The sequence below is a fragment of the Taurulus bubalis genome (genome assembly GCF_910589615.1).
Source record: "Taurulus bubalis genome assembly, chromosome: 20".
Taxonomy (NCBI): domain Eukaryota; kingdom Metazoa; phylum Chordata; class Actinopteri; order Perciformes; family Cottidae; genus Taurulus; species Taurulus bubalis.
In genome coordinates this window covers 11968419-11986201 of record NC_136608.1, presented here as the reverse complement: position 1 = coordinate 11986201, position 17783 = coordinate 11968419, and the positions used below count along the sequence as shown (strand labels likewise).

General features: G+C 39.2%; 2 protein-coding genes across 2 annotated transcripts in view; one reads left to right on the top strand and one right to left on the bottom strand.

The window, feature by feature from the left end:
- snd1 (staphylococcal nuclease and tudor domain containing 1) overlaps positions 1–7892 on the bottom strand; it is a 158845-nt gene extending 150953 nt beyond the window's left edge. Inside the window, exons 1-4 of the mRNA XM_079235971.1 lie at positions 7773–7892; positions 4719–4868; positions 3798–3918; positions 3343–3424 (exon numbers count right to left, since the gene is read on the bottom strand). Of these exons, the coding sequence (XP_079092097.1) occupies positions 3343–3424; positions 3798–3918; positions 4719–4868; positions 7773–7847 (428 nt within the window). The 5' untranslated portion in view covers positions 7848–7892. The remainder of the gene's footprint in view (positions 1–3342; positions 3425–3797; positions 3919–4718; positions 4869–7772) is intronic.
- Positions 7893–12176: 4284 nt separating this feature from the next.
- pax4 (paired box 4) lies at positions 12177–14326 on the top strand (the record flags this gene model as incomplete). Its single annotated transcript, XM_079236103.1, has 8 exons — positions 12177–12207; positions 12412–12542; positions 12656–12871; positions 12965–13055; positions 13457–13594; positions 13682–13764; positions 13838–13901; positions 14001–14326. The coding sequence occupies 8 exons, from the start codon at positions 12177–12179 to the stop codon at positions 14324–14326; spliced, it is 1080 nt and encodes a 359-aa protein (XP_079092229.1).
- Between the last annotated feature and the right edge of the window lie 3457 nt (positions 14327–17783).

Genomic DNA, 17783 nt, shown 5'->3' with positions numbered 1-17783 from the left:
GATGACTTTTTCGAGGGCACTTGTAATACATTGACTTTAATGAATTAGTTCAGTCGCATAAAACTTGGACTGCTAATGAAACTTGCAGGTGCATGAAGCGGATATTGAAACACACCCGATGGCTTCTTACCAGCTTTGAAAAATTGAAAAAGGATGTTACAGAACACTGCTGCACCAAAGCGCAGATAGAGTTGCACCCCATGTGATTACAATCTGACAACAACTTGTGGCCAATGCAAAAGGTCTTTGAACCTCCATCATGTTGGATTCATTACAATTCATGAAGCTACAGCAAAAACTTTTAGCTGGAGCTGTTCGATGCAACTGCACATTGGTTGTTAGCCTCAACATGTACATGAGTACATTTAAAGTATAGGGCTGCATGCGTATGGGTCTGTTAAGGCACCAGCTTTGTGGAATTAAGTGCTGGATAAAGTGCTGTTCCTGACAAACTGCACTGCTGTTTTAGAGGCAACCAGCTGATGACCAGAACATAACTGCTTCAAAAATGTATCCAAGCATTGTGTGAAGAGACAATAACAGTGTTTGACGGCTCCTTCAAAAAGCAACCACGCAGCTGGCTACAAACGCCACAATTAATTCCATGCTGGCTCTCTAAATTGTGCAGCCTAATGCTTGTTTAGGGCCATTGTACAACTTTAATTATATTCATTACTTCAAATGGCCAACAGGCTTTTGTTTAGAATCAAAGGCTGCCCGATTGATATGGGAGTCGCAATGGTGACTGGAGCTTTTTTTCCCCATCCTTTTTCTTTAAATGAACAGCACACAAACTGAACTTCTCACATCTTGCTGCCTAAAGACAATGTTCGCTTTGGAGAAGCGACAAAGTGGGTCTCAATTAAAACGCCACACACATAATTCAATTAAATTCATTTTGTATAGCCCAAAATCACAAATGTGTCTCAGTGGGCTTTACAATCTGTATAACACACATGCAGCCTGTTCTCTAGCTGTGTGTTCTGAATTGGGCTTGGACTCAAAAGCCGCCGTAGAGTTCTCCTTTCGCCCCTACACTCATTAAGCCCACAACTTCAAATTTAATCAAAACGGTTTCTTGCTTACTGAGCAACAATAGGGAAACTTTCTGTGAGAAGTCAGTCGTGTTTAAGCTACTTAAAAATGTAAGCAACTATCTCTCACAAAGATAGAGTGAGAAAAAACAACAATGAAATCAAGAAAAGCAGACATTGTTAAGCCACGGAAATAAATGGAAAGCAAAAGAAAACAGAGGAGATTGGTCAAGATATAGAAATAATGTGTGGAGGCAGATGATAGTGAATTTATCCACGTTTCCAAAATAAACTGATTTCTTTTTAGGTCAGCAACTTCTTCCAACCAATACGTTGCTTGAAATCCAAACAGATATTGATGGGTAAGAAAGTGCAATACTGAGAAGGCTACTGGAGGAACAACGGCCAAGAAGGAAAAAAAAAATCCTTTTCAATTCTCTTATGCTTGAACACACTGTAGGCTATATCTTTCATCTCCATGTGGCTCACTGGTGCAACCAAAAATACTTTAAATAGATAGAAAATGTTGAACTTTCACAAGCGTTTTTACAGCTCCCTGTTGTCTTACAGCTTGGAGAGGGTGTAGGATGTCTCATTCCCTTGTGTACTTGACTGGAGGGGGTTCCAGTCCTTGTGCGCATCGAGGCCGAAATGAGTACAGTTCATTCCCCTCAGACGTTTACACTCGACAACAAGCACTCCTTTAGGGCTCCAGTTAAAAAGGAGCAATGGAGGATTATAACACTAAGTTGATCTCCATGTTTATGTGGCGGCCTTCTGCTCTGTCAGGTGGGCGTTATATAAACCAATCGGCCAAACACCTTGCTCTGTGGATTACATTTTTCAAAAAGGTAAGTGTATTGCCAAGGATTCTGACCAAGTTTCTGGCTCTAGCCACCTCAGTGAATGGATAAAGCATTTTTAAAAGAAAAGCAGTCCGACTAAGTGACGGAGACTGATCAAAAAGACTGAGCAGAGGAGATTGATATGGCTCACCACCAAGGACAGCAGTTGTTTATGCCCTGATCAATCAACAAATCTGCCGGACACTGACAGCTGCAATATAAATTACAATTATTATTATTTTTAAATCACATTATTCTGTCTGTGTGTGCTGCTGAGCACTCGCCCCAGCCCTTAAAAACTGAATGGGCTGACTGTTTTCCGAAGCCAAAGTCAGCTTCTGAACACGTTTATCTGCAGTGTCCGAAGCCATCATCGTTATAGTCGCCCCCATAATTATGATCACATCCTAGCTTGTGTGATCAATGTAGCCAGTCACAGGGGGTAATGATATTGGAGGCTAGCGCACTGAGGGGAACAACTAAGGCCTTAAGTCCTCACTGAGTAATGGGCCTCCCCTTTGGCCAAATGATGTCCTCTTGCACTTAAAGCATCATATACATTAGCGCTTGTTCTGGGCCATTGCACAGAATGCTTGAAATGGGCCATTAGTGGCAGAATATTCACATCATCTCTGTTCATGTTGGAAGATACAAATGTAGCAGCATGAGTCAAATTGCTTGTAATGTGTGTAATGTGCAAATACTGCCACTGGGGGGGATATACAGTACTTTGTCATACAGTGCTGGGTGTGCAAGTTCATCTCAGAGATTACTGTGAGGGCAATGTGGCAGAAAAGGGTTTCAGAGGGACATCACTGTAGCAGCAGGGCAATACTGCCACCATCTGGGACACCATGACTGCATCTCAATCCTCTACAGTCTACCAGTCAGGGATTTACGTATAACTCCCCACAGGTTTACCAGTGTTGTGCTGCTAAACAAAGTTCTCTTGTGCCAAAAATATTTACTGCTCGTTCTGTTTATACAAGTGTTGACTTGCAAACTAAAACCAGCTTTGAGGTCATTCCTTTAACTACACTGAATGAGACGACCGTTTTGGAGGGAAAGCATTTATGGTATCGGTCTCTTGTATGATGGCATACTTTATGTCAGCCAGGCCAACATGACCATGGCATCATAGCAAATACAAGACATGCCACAGAATCTGATCCGCAATAATTAGATATCCCAAAGAGAAACTATGACATAGTCGTACAGTCACATATTGCATGGGAAATTGGATTAAAAGATAATTTGTACAATAAACTGAATCAAAATGCACTTTTCATTTGGAGTCATCTAAACAAACAGCAGAGAGACAGACACAATGAAAACATAACCTTTTTCGGCATGAGTACCAGTTTCAAAACAGTATTTAACACTTGGAAACGTTCTCTGCTAGTGCCGTAACTTTCGGCCCACATATGCACCATTAATGTTAACAAACAAAAAAAATATCTTACTTGTTCCCCCTGATTCCTTCTCTGCGGACTGTGGCCAGGCCCTCATTCACCAAAGAGTCAGCAAGGTTCTCGCCTGTTGTGTCTAAAATGAGAGGATAGAGAAAAGAACTTGATTTATGTTCTTCTTTTAGCTTTGTGTTTTAAGACTGGTATGAATAAAATTACACAGCAGTTAGTTCAGATGTGGTATTTTGTTTGGACAAGAGGCAATCATGAGTGTTGACATTTAGCTATACAAATTTACTTTTTACAGGTACGGTACTTGCAGCTGATAAGCTAACAGCAGATCCAACTTCCATTAAAAATACTCTGTATTACTGTACCACCATCAACCTATTTGAGAAAAAAAGGCTATTTAACAAATTATAATACTTTTTTAGGATAAAATATATGAACAACATGTTAATAGCTCAATCTTAACACAGAATGTTATATATAAGCGGGAGTCCACTCACCTCTTCCCAGGTAGACCATGCCGTACTCCCTGCCCAAAGCGGTCTTGATTTCCACAGTGAAGCACACTTCTTTGCCGATTAGCTTCTTCCGCAGGAACTCTCTGGCTTGAAAGGCCCATGGCTGCAATACAGACAGGAATAATAATGTACTCTTCTAACGGGAGATCAAATCAAAAGTTTATCACAAACTGCTCACCAAGAGCATTTTGAGCATCAGTCGAGATTTACTGCTGCAGTGACACATATAATCCTTCGTTTAAATGAAAACGTGTATTGTATTATTCTTTTGGTTGTAGCAAGCAACCAAGGTTTTTATTTCCTCTGATAAAAGAAGAAAGGCATGACTGTCTGTCAAGGCCAAGTTTTAAAAGTATTTTTTTATAAAAAAAAAAAAAAAGCAGAAATTTCCATCTTGATTTTCTTTTAAATATATATATATATATATATATATATATATATATATATATATATATATATATATATATATATACATACATACACACACACATAAAAAAACGGGCAGCAGAACAGACCGTAGTAACATCTGGCTGTGATAAATAAATTGATTGGCTTTTCAAAGCCATGAAAAGGAAATTACACCAGCGGTATCTTAAAGCCTCCAGTTTGATTGAGCATCGAGAACTCTAGGCTCCGTCATCATTTACAATCAGACATGGTCTGAGTACCAATTCATACATAATTATAACTGTTCTATGGGAATGAGGATAGCAAAGTCATGTGACAAATGTTCCAAAGCACAATATTCTCCCCACAGTGAAAAACAAAGACCCGACAATTGGAATATCATAGGGAGTGGTGCAGGACTACTTAGCAGGACCTTGTTCTGCCTTTGCCAAACACACAGATAAACATAAACAAACAAACAAACAAACAAACACACAATGGGATGCAGCTGCTCACCTCATCGGGGGTGTCCTTGGTGTCGGTCTGGCCCTGGGCAGCTCGACGGGCCATGGCCCCAGCTCGGATATTACTGAGATTAATCTGGCGCTCCGGGGGTGGGCCACCTCGAGGCTGACCCCGAACAATGATGGCACAGCCTGACAAGACCTGGAGAGATGACAATAAAGACTGTGAACTGGAAAAGATAAAACCAACACAAAAAATATATCAAGTCTGCAAATGCAGATACTATCTTCAAACTTGCTACTTCAAATGTACTAATCACAACTAAAGACTGTGCAATTCACAAACACCTGGAACAAATACCAGACCACAACACCTGTGAGGAAAGAAGAAATTAGTGGTAACTTTCAGTTTCTATTTCCACTACGACAATACATGCCCTCTGATACATTCAGTAAACGTTCTACTTGTATTTGCATTGCGGCAAGTGTACCCCTAATAAGCCCTATGGGAGGCCATGAAGGATTCATTTGAAAACGGTGAAACATAAACAGGTACAATAGAGAGACAAATAAAGAAACCATCAATTGTCAGAATTAGATCCGGGTTCACGTTGATGCACTACATGCTGAGTGGATGCAACTCAATTTCCATTTCACAAAATCAAATTTGCAAAATCGTACAAAGAAATGTTAGAGGAGCCTGAAAAGCTATTGTGGAGCTGGAAAGCAACGTCCCGTTACACGTTGCCCTGGAGACAGTCTGTCATTCAAATGCAAGGTGAGATCACGCCATCTGATAACGTAGCTAAATACAAAAAAAAAAGATAACCTACTCTTTGGTTTGACAACCATGGCATTTACACGAATCTGAGCAAACACTTTTTATCTGCGGACTCTCCAGTGTGTCTGCAGGGAGCATCACTAGGGGCTGTTGATCTAAGATGTGGGTCAGATAAAGACCACCACTATTCCCCACTATCTGACTCCCTCCCTCGAAGTAATAGGCCTAGCAGAAGAGGAGTTGTCATTTTAATACACTGACCAGGCATGGGGGACAAAAAACCCTACTCCAACCCCCCCCCCGTTTACAAAAAGGACAAGTTCCACAAAGCGCGACACGACTTTGCTCAACTCCTTGTTGACTTTCTCAAGGCGCAGAGTCGACTGCATTAGATAAGGGTAATTAATGTAGGTTCTAAAATAAATAAATCAAAATGATGTATACTGTGTGCAGAATAAAGCAAAAACAGACCTGGCGAAAGTTAAAAGTACATTTTAAATTAATTTCTAAACAAATGATATTAATCCAACCACTACTCTGGTGCACCAACACATGGTTCCTTTGGTAATAACCCACAAGAGGGTAACCGACTCACAAGTCGTCCTCCTCATGGGGTTGCTTACCCGTTTATTGTAGTTACCACAGACATAAATATATAGCCCTTCTTCCAAAGTCTGGAGACAAGTGTAATTGTGTCTTAAACGTGCTCGCTGTGATGAAGCAGCATGAGTGACATGCAACTTCTCTGACCAATACCAACATCTGAATCTACAGACTGGAGAAAAGCGATGAAGTTATGCTTCATGGTGGCATACCACCAGGCTGCGGGTTTACTGGGCACCGACCTCAGGCCAAAGTACAGAACTATGCATGGCATTCATTCAGAAAATCTGTTAACTTTATCGATAACACTTTATAATAACTGCACGCTATGAAGCATTAGTTATGTATGAGTAAGCACTTAATTCATCTTTATAAAGCATTGTTAAACACTGTTATAAAGCATTACCAACTGCACACTATGAAGCATTAGTTAAGTATGAGTAAGCACTTAATGTATCTTTATAAAGCATTGTTAAACACTATTATAAAGCGTTACCAACTGCACGCTATGAAGCATTAGTTATGTATGAGTAAGCACTTAATTCATCTTTATAAAGCATTGTTAAACACTATTATAAAGCGTTACCAACTGCACGCTATGAAGTATGAATTAATACTTGATTTACAAATGTTGAATCCATCATTTATAAAGTGTAGAACAATGCTGTATAAATTGTGAATTAAGTGCTTTACTCATACTTAAATAGTGCTTCATAGCGTGCAGTTATTACAAAGTGTATCCACTTTATCTTCAAGGTTATCTTGTGGTTTGAAGATAGTGCCAAGACAAGCGTTAAAAAAACAACGGTGAAGTAACGCCGGCCGAACAGAGATCGTACACAACCAAGATGAACGGGAGATTACAGGAGGCAAGAAAGTTGTAGCTACGTGTCAGTTCCCAGTGGCTGTTTTTTAACCAGCACACCGGGGGAACTGCTCTGTCTGTGGCTCGGAAAGTGTCGCAACACTTCAACCAGCAAGTCACTCCCAAGAGGTCTGAACATTAATAACCGGTAATGACTTCAATCGCTGAAAGGTGACTACATAGCATTTAAAGGGACAATAACGATACAATATAAGAGGAGAGGCTATTGGGGGCTAGCTAGGTTAGCTGACAACGCTACTCGGCTAAGTACTAATTTACAAATGGCCAATAAGATGAATGAATTCAACTGCGTTGGTTCAGCAGCGACGTAGACTAACACACTTTGTTCATAAAGCCACTTTGCTGGATAGTAAAAGCTCAAAGATAACTGTTATCCAGCCAATAGCTGGGAAACTAACATCTGTTAACGTCACATTTAAGTTACTGAACAACAAATGATTAGCCAGCTTTGTACTGGTTACGTTAAATGTGAGTTAAATCCACTTTGTCGGACTTCTGACCGCGTAATGTGTGTCAATAAACTTAAACAATCCTACTGTTAGTTACATTTAACTGTGGCTAACTAGCTAGATAGCAAACATGTGCTAACGTCAATTGGCTTCAGCTTATTAGCAGGCTAGCAAAACCAGCTAATGTTAGCAGCCGAACGCTAGTGACAGTTGATAGTGACACGTTGCAAACGCTGGTATTTAACAGACAGTGGCATTTATGGCGGAGCATATGTTCAATTTAAGTTTTAGGACAGCATACAGTTAGTGAAACGTTCGCCTTCATGAGCCCCTTGGCTAACTAGCTGTGTTCCTAGGCTCACATATTCATATGACTATCAGTCTTACCATTTTCACAATTCCTCTTTGCAGAGACGCAGCCGGAGAAGGCGCTGCCTGACCTGGTGCTGAAACAGATGCCATGTCCGCTTGTTTTTTAGATATATAACTCCGTTAAGGGGGTGACCAGGTGAGGGAGCTGGGACTCTGAAGTGAGTGACTCTTCTACTGAAAGCCAAGAGAAAAAAAGGCTGAACAACGATCAACACACACGTTATACCGGAAACACACTTTGCCATGCATACACACACGTCAAAATATTTCCGGGTCTGGGGAGCAGAATGAATGGGAGCGAATGGAGCCGCACAGGCCAGCTGAAATAAAGTCTTCCGGAGCAACTGGTTCGACACGTCAGCATAGCGTTAACCCGGCCTGTGCTGCCTTCGAGGGGTGTCGGAAATTTGACTTTTCGATACAAAATGACAAATGAAGTACTGCCACAGCCTAAATATTGTGGCCTCAAAAACAGTCATTAGAGTTTTGAGAGTACAGATATGTCAACAATAAATGTATCAAGAATTGTGTACTTTGCATGACATTTTATTGTTTAGTATATATTAAAACTAAGTAGGCAGCTGCACTGACTCATTTTCACTCTTTGTTTAATTGTTTTTGGTTTAGTAAATTTTTGTTATTTAATAAATAGATTCGCCCCAAACTCCTGCATGGTCCATAGCATGTCTTCTCTTCATTCTGGCCCCGCCAGCTTTGTTCAACACAATTTCAAGACTGAAATGACATAAACCAAAAAAGGTATTATAATATAATAGTTATGTGATTCTTTTTAATTTAATTTCTGACCAAATTTAACAGGATGTCACACACACAAACACCAAACACACACACACACATAAGCTGATATGCATGAGGTTTACAGGCCAAATATAATTACATATTTATTTAAATCAAATTAACCTTATGAACCCTTCTCACATAACACATGTTTTGTCCATTTAAACTCTACGATGGGTTATTTGAAACCAGAATACATATGATTATGGCAAATAATGAGAAATGGATAGTGTCACCATCAATATTGTGGTGATATCATAACACCAGGGATAATATTGCATTAAATATGTCGATATATATATATATATATATATATATATATATATATATATATATATATATATATATATATATATATATATATATATATATATATATATATTGGATTGTTCTGTTTTGCTGCAGCTCAGTTGTGCTATGCAGTTTATAGATGTGATTATGAATAACTGTGAGTGGGAAGTAGAGCATTGCTGGTTAATACTCATGATAAAAAAGAAGATAAATATCGAAAAGAAAAAAAGAATGACAACATCTTGTTTTACATGGCAACATACTCACATTGGAAGTGATTGGGCACTGGTTCTCATAGCTACATTTGTATAGATGAACGTATAAGAAAAGTGTTCATACTCATAATCCACAAAAAACACGAAGGATATAAATCCATAGGCCTACAGTACGTTTGGCATACAACCGTAACACTCTTTGGCTAATGCACATTTGGATCATTAAGGTTTAGAAAAATGGGATGTTATTCACAATATGGTTACAGGAAACTGTTGGAGCGTATAGTTAGTGTAGTTTATTAAAATAGCATATGGATTTTGTGATAGCATGTAAAAAAAAATCTAAATTAACCACAATCTTGGAAAACATGAATATCGCTGGTCTGTTTCACATTGGATGTAATTGTGTCATGTTTTTGCTTAAACCGAGTTCCAGTACACACAAAATACAACTCTGAAAGGAGTGACACTAATTTTCAGTAAATTCTTTTGAAAGAAACGGGAAAAAAAACGCATTAAAGTGGATTTGGATCAGAGTCAAGAGGGATGATCTCCGTCGTGTGCGCACTATTTCACCTGTTGTATTAGGATATTTGATGATGAATTACAAGATTGTAGCACAATGTTACAATAAAAATAACTTATTAACAATGTATCTTTAAAAAAAATATCTTCAAGACGACGATGGAAGATTTGGTAACGGGGAATATATAAGGTATATTATTGAAGGCAGGTTGCATACAATGTGTAACTAACACGTAATTTATCCCATTTTTTGAGCATTTAAATTTTTACAAATTTAACAAGTTTAACTTGTCTGCCAATAACCTTAAGGTCACATCATTCTGCTTGTTTAGAAAATAAAGCATTTAAGACTCAGTTAATATTGCATGGCATATTAAAATAGACGATATTTGTGTTGAATCCTACTGCTGAAAAACGGCTCGTTTGGCCACGGACATGAAACTGGAGGTGGGGCTCCAATAATAAATGAAGGACTAAAACAACAGTCTGCGTCAGCAGGATGGAACAAAACATTCACCAAAGTAAGAATAAGAAAAACATGGACAATACATACATGTTATAACAAGGTGAAGACAACTGCTAGACAAGCGACCAGGGAGGCAGCACCGTTGTGCACACGGCACCTTACTGCGCGTTGGAGAGGCTCTGGTAACCTTTTTACGCGGATGAATAAACCACATTTCTCAAGGCTTCAGGGCGCAGTAAAGCACCAATATAGATGTTTTATGCACTAGACAAACACCTGGGATGTGTTGGTAAAATGTATACTTACTTTGTGGCATGATTCAGACACTTATCCTCCCGTTCCCTGCTTTGGCGAGCGCAGATTAGAATTTACGCACCACGATTATGTGGCACTGTTTTAACAACACAACCTAAGTACTTTAATCAACCTCGTTTGGCACACACTGTAGCTGCAATAAAGTACTATAAATCAATGACCACGTCAACTCCCCAGTAATAAATAAAATGGCTTGCCTTATTTGTCCTTTGTCTCGGTTGGCAAGGAGATGATGGTGTCCAAAAAAATGGCTGTCCTCTATCTAACCTGACTGATTGTGCTGAGTATTATTGTCCTCCAACCCATGGTTAATGTATAATTTGGGCCATATGGCATTTTAAAATCTGAGCCTTTATTTCGGTGGCACTTCGATCTGTGTGGACCCAACTAATGATATTCAATTAGTCATTAAACAGGCCAAAAGACGAGCCTTGTGTGGGTTTTCACATAGGCTAATATTTGCTCGTCAAATATTTCCCTTTGAAACGTTTACAACGCATTTTTATCTGTTGGCTGCCCAAGGAACATCTGTGAGGGTTATTTTAGCCTCCCTCTTCTGGATAAACGAGGTCCCAATTGGCCCTTTCCTTGCGCCCATACGAGTATATTTGTTCACGTTTTTAAAGAAAATGTAATAAAGAGAGACTGGGTGATGGATTTATGATTTATCAAAAGCACTTTGCCATATGGTAGTCGTCATTGGCGCAGATTTCCAAATGTTTGTTTTATGAAAAGAGACCAGAGATCCTTTTAATCTAGGCCACTTAACTGCAAAGGATGCTCATGTCACGTGACTGTATATCCCCCCCACCCCTAAAGGAGGGGACAAATGCCAGTGTTGATCATTAAGCTTCTGCGAAAGATGCATTAATGTGTGTAGCATGACACGCACCGAAGCAGAAAGTTTAAAGACTAAATTGTGTTGCAATGAAAAAATGGTTTGTTTGATCGAGACTGGAGGCTGCAGTCACTGCGCCAAAGAAAAGAGCCACAACTCCCACACTTGAATAAGATATTGCTAAATTGACTTCAAGGTTACATAAATACATAGACAGTTTTAATAAAAAAACAGAATTGATGTGGATCCAATAGTGGAAATATTTGTTTATAGCGCTGAAGAAGCTAAGAAATGTATAAACTATTTTCAAAATGCACTGTTCTGGTACAGCAAGAGTTAAATAATATTGCACCAAAACAAGATTTTAGTTAATATCTTATTTGACTAAGTTCATGAAGCACATGCAGCTCGTGATTTATTATTTATTTCTCTGCTATTAAATGTTAGATGTGCATAATCTTGTATGAGGAGGCATAATATCGAGCTCAAAGACGTACCTAAAAACAATAAGTGTAACTTGAAGGGCTCTTTGGTGGAATCTTTCTGAATCACGAATTTGTCAATCGTTCTACTTTTCTCATATTCAATTAAACTTATTTTTTTCTGAAAATACAAGTGGAATAAAAAACAGGATGTTGTTATATGTCATACTTAAAGATCGACCAACCTAAAGCCACTTTTAAGCCCATAATGGCCACATTCACTTCCAGGCAATATTGACATTTCAGGTAAGCGGCTCCACGTCATGTGCAGGCCAGCAGGTATAAATGTCTGCTGAAGGGCTTCATTCCACTCATTGTCATTCAGCTCGGAGACGAGGAGTTACCTGGAACATTTCATTTTTTCTACAGGCGACGCGGTGTCGTTGCGCATTTCATACCAGAAGGTGTTAATATTTCTGGGAACATTACGCATTTTGTTTTTTTGTGACCAGTTTCATCATTTTTTAATAAGTCCGGGAGCAAGCGGAGATGTGTGGAACCAACGATCTACTAAATGAAGGTGAATTTTACAATTTTAATTTGTGCTGAAAATAATAGGCTTTAATTATATTCGAAGACATCTAAACACCTGTTGAGAGTTTGCAGTGCAACTATAGTACATGTGATTTCAGATAGCTATTTTTTGGAACAAACAATTTAAACCACTTGCATGCTATTCTAAAGGCAGAGTTAACAAAGTGCTGGCTGTGTTACATACAATAAGGTGGTGGAAGTGTCAACCAGCTAGGAGGGATGTTTCTGAACGGCAGACCTCTCCCAGAATCCAAGAGGAGGAAGATGATTGAACTGGCCACCGAGGGAGTCCGACCCAACCACATCTCCAGGATACTTCGGGTACGCAAAAACAACAACGTTGCATAAATTCCCATATTTAGCTCAGATTTTGTTGAAAAAAAAAACAATTTATATGTTGAGAATAAAGAAGTTGAGCCCTCTGCGTATTCCAGGTGTCCAGCGGCTGCGTCAGTAAGATCCTGAGTCGCTACCGCCGCACCGGACTCCTGCAGCCCAAAACCATCGGAGGCAGCCGGCCTCGGCTTCTCACCCCGGGCGTCATCTCCACCATCATCCAGTGCAAAAGGGAAAATCCAACCATCTTCGCTTGGGAAATTCGAAAACGGCTCGCAGCAGCGCGGATATTCAAAGCCTCCAAGGTTCCCAGCGTAAGTGAGATTTGAAATTCACGTTTGTTTTCACGAAACCTAGAAGGATCCACCATATGACATGGGGCCCTTTTGCACACTGTGTTCTGCAAGGTGTCGTCCATAAATCGGATTCTCAGGAAGATTCACTTGGACCACGGGCCGATGTGCATGGAGATCAAGGCGCACATCAGGACCGAGCAGGGTAAGTCACCTGTGAAGGCCAGGGGAGCAAATTAAATATTGATAATCATAAGAGCATGACAGTCAAGACAAGACAAGTTTATTTGAATAGCACATGCTTCACATAAAAGCATTAAAAGCATCAAAACATAATGCGGAAGAGAACAAGATTTAAAAAACATTCATTAAAACATTAAAATCAGTCAAAAAGCAGAAAAATATAATAAAAGTTGCAGTGCAGTTTCATAAACACAATGCATTGAGATGCATACACTGATTTATAATCTTGAATCTGGTTCAATTAAAGGCAACAGAAATATGGATCTTCAATCTTGGGTGACCTTAAAAGGAGATATTTCCCCTTGGGGATTAATAAAGTATATATTCATTCATTAATTTTGATGTAATACGTATATCCTGCAGATGTTGATTCTCTGATTCAAGAAGAAGTGAAGGAGGGAAAGATGTCTGACGTATGCAGTAATGACCAGAAGCCGAAAGGCGTCCAGCACCGAAACCGCACCACCTTCACCCAGGAGCAGAGCACAGCGCTCGAGCAAGGTGACTTCAACTCTTTCAAAGGTCCTTGCATGTCTCAAGCATGTTTCCACTCAGAAGCTCATTTACACAACATGTTTCTGTCATCAGAGTTCTCCCACAGCCAGTATGCAGATATGTACACGAGAGAGAGACTGTCGGCCGAGATCAAACTTCCAGAGGACACCATCAAGGTAGAGTCGTCGTTTTGAAGCATCAATGTGTTAGTATGGAATCAAAAATCTCATCTTCTCTTGTCTCCCTCAGGTCTGGTTTTCAAACAGACGGGCTAAATTGAGGAGGGAAGCCAAACACAGGAATGGCACGCAGAGTAAGTGTGTGTGTGAGATTCAAACACCTGATTTTGCTGAACCCTTTTGAAGTTGGAGAAAGTAATCAACATATTGAATTCCTTCAATGTGTCACACAGGTATCAGCAATTCTGCAAATCTGACATCCATCTCAGTCCAACCCTCATTCCTCCATCAGCCTCACAGCGTCATGTTCCAGACCATGACAGACAAGACTCCTCTGGATCACCACAGAGACAGATTCACATTCCCGTTGGTTCACCATCACACAGACACGAGGACATCCCTCCCTTTGGCCACGGAGACAATAAGATCAGAGCGCCCAGTGACTCAGTGCTGGAACCAGCAGGGCATTTCTTTTTCCTGGGGCCCGCTTCAAACCGATGAGAGGTTTGTATTCGGGCAGCAGCCCTGGGATGTGAATCCGCATCGCTACCTGGACTGAATGTGTGGCCACGTTGCTCACATTTAAGAGCATGTCTGTAGAATTTGAGTGCAGCTCAATTTCAGGACTGGAGGGAGATATTCTAACCAGCAGGGGGCGACAGAGGACTGGGGTTCCAATCTTGGCCCTCATATGTTTTTCTTTTTTCTTTTTCGAAATGCACTGCAGATTCACTCATTACTTTTACTTCAATTAATAAAATGTAACATAATAATCAAAATCTTAAGTACAGGTATTATTCGAAATTATTCTCAATTCATTGGTTACATCAGACAATCCAGACGTCTCTGTTTCCAGTAAACTGACTTTTAAGACAAAGTTAAGACATGTGTTGGCTGAGTAGAAAAGAGGGTTATGTCTCTTTTTTCGAAGTGATGATTGGTTTTATTTATGTGAGTTTCCAGAAAATAAGGACGTGATTAAGCCAATGACCACAGGTTCTGCATTAAAGGGTGTGGATTTTCAAAGGGTACATTTATTGCTAATAGAGCATATCAAAACAGAAATTATATTTGGATATTTGAGCAGAACTTTAACTGGATGCCCTACAGCATTGTGACATAAATCACTCCATGGATCATTTAAGGTTAGCACTGGATTATGTGTTATCTTTTTTATATAGTCTTGGACCTGCCGTTTGTTTCAGTCCAGGAGGAGTTAGAGGCTCTCATCCAAGGTTTCCTTCCAGGCAAGGCCAGCGGGAAAATCTATAAAAGTATAGCTTCAAAAAGTCTAAACATGACCTGATATCTGCTCTGCTCGGTGTCAGCTTTTATGACTGCAACAGGGCAGAGGCATTGAGTTCCTTTATATCCCTTTACTGCAGCAAAGAGACGGTAAGACTCGGAGTTCCTCGATAATCGGTCACCCGGGGAAAGGTTGAGATCAGAAGGCAAACAGCTGGGTCAGGCAAAACACTGACCTGTTGGATGTACCGCAATGAAGCCAGACAGGTAAATTACATCTCCACATGACAGTGTGCGTTCATATTGTGATTTACACTGCACATGTTAATCATCCACAAATAGATTTCGCTCAGTTATTAAAATGGGAACATGTTTTCTTCAGATGAGGCTAGTTTTATTGTTGCCAACAGTTTTGAGGTACTTGTACTTGAGTATTGCTATTCTGGATTTCTACTTTTAATTTGTTTTCCTTCACAATTACTTTATTGGACAGCAATAGTTATTAGTTGCTTTACAGATTTAAAATGTCATGAGGTCAGCTTATAAATGACTTATCTTGTGACCACTGCGAACCACTGGACTAAACTAAAAAGTAACGAGTATCGACCAGCTCCAACAGTGCAACGCTGCTAAAGCGATGACGCAGCAGTATTCACAATCTAATACATGTCAACACCGGGCCCATTTCATCTGCAGAGGAGCACTTTTACTTGTAATACTTTAGTACAAATGCTTTTAATAGTTCTGTATTTTAGTTTCTTTAAATTACGTAATTTATCAGGATTCCTCTTGAACCACTGATGGAGTTAAACCTCAATCTAATATCTTGACACCAAAATAAATCTTACATTTGGAGCATTAACTCTATCTAATCTCACATTGAGCAACTAAACGTTTTAGAGCTGCTGAAAAGCTTATCCCAAAGTTCATTTGTATCTCACTGAAGTAGGGGCTGTCCACATTTGTAATCTAAATGTTCCTTCAGACACGTAATCATTCATCTCCTTCGGTGGCTGTATTGATGACCCTTGCTGCTTTCAGCCACTTCAGAATATTTATCATGCGCTACAATTTGCTGCTCTGAGTGATAGAGAGAGTAAACTGCCAAAACAGTGACTGTGAGCTTCTGGCATATTCCTTTAAACATATTACACACGGGAGGAAGCCGAGAAGGAAGAAGGGAAATGTAATGTCAAGTTGTTTATTAAAATAGTAATAATACAAAGGCGAGAAAATTCAGAAAAAGGTCATTGATATAAAACAACTCACTAAGACAAAATAGCAGCTGTTATATTTAAAGTTTACAAGTATACAAACATATAAACAGAATGATCATGAATTAAAAATACTTAAGTATATCATTTACAAAAATTACAAAGTGTAATTTACAGAATGCACTGGGCTATTTACATTAAGGTAAATTAAATAACAATCAATTTACAATATAATTATAAGATCCGCCACATTGACCAAGCATACATATTTGGTTTCACTTCTCTTAGTCTGTTGCCTTTAATGAAACAGTCTTCGTTTACATTGGTGCTTGATAGGCTTTACCTTTGGTTTCAACATGTGCAAGAGGATTAAGGCCGGAGTTATAATTTAATTGTATACACTTTTGCATAGTCTTTGAAACCAACCGAGGGCAAATGACGCAAAGGCTGATGGGAAAGCCCCTAATATTAATATTTGTTCCTTTATTGCTATGAAACGTTTTCCATGTGATATTCAGAACAGTCATCTTAGAGCCGACAATAGCATACATTGTTGTTTTGCATAGGAGCCACACAAACATGAGTAAAATAAACTTATTTTAATACTAAGTGAGTTGGGAATCATAGGCCAATCAGAAATGGTCATTGAAGGACAAATTTGAAAGAAAAACATATCCTTTTTTTAGTCTCACTAAATGCTAATTGCAAGAAAATTCATGTAAGATCTTTGCATTTTTGTTTTATTTTGGAAATAAAACTTGCATTTCAATATATTTTCTATATTTAATGCCTATATTTATTTGTGCTTTAAACATGAAAGTACAACATTATAAGATAATCATTGCACATAATCCCATAATGTGTTGTGTTTGTGTACATATGCACAGGAAATGCATGTTAAACTCTGGGTAGAAAAGTACAAATTCAGTCATTAAGCACTAATGAATGAAAAGGTTTAATAGAGCATATGATTTCATGTTTGTGTGGCTTTTACTCGTGAGTCTGGGGGTCATAATTACTCTCGGAACAAAGAAACTTAAATCTCAATATCACACCCAAAATCTGTATTCCTTTCAAAAGATGACTTCTGCTTAAAAAAATAAATATACCTAAATACTACTTACAAGCTACCAGTCTCTTTAAATATCAAACATAATCAAAGGCAAGAAGAAGCCAATCTGATATTACTCGGTGAACCAAATATATTCCAGATCTATAAGACCTATAATATCTTACAGCACAGCAGAAACAATAAACCTGTGGCTATGCACAACAACAACAAAAAGTATAAAATATCCTACTGACCACACACAGCCCACCAGGGGCCAAAGTTCCCTCCAAACTGGAGACCAAATAGCCATGTTATATTTGGCATGGCTCTTTGCTCTCTCAAGCAACAAATATTAGCATAAGATTTTGGAGCATTTTGCTCCGTCCTTCATGGACTCGCTCACAGGGAATCGAACAGTTTCAGCGAACTGGGGGAAAAGGTAGTCCAGCTACTGCACACAATTAGCGCTGCATGGTTTGCCAAGGCTGCTGCAGCAATCGTGTATC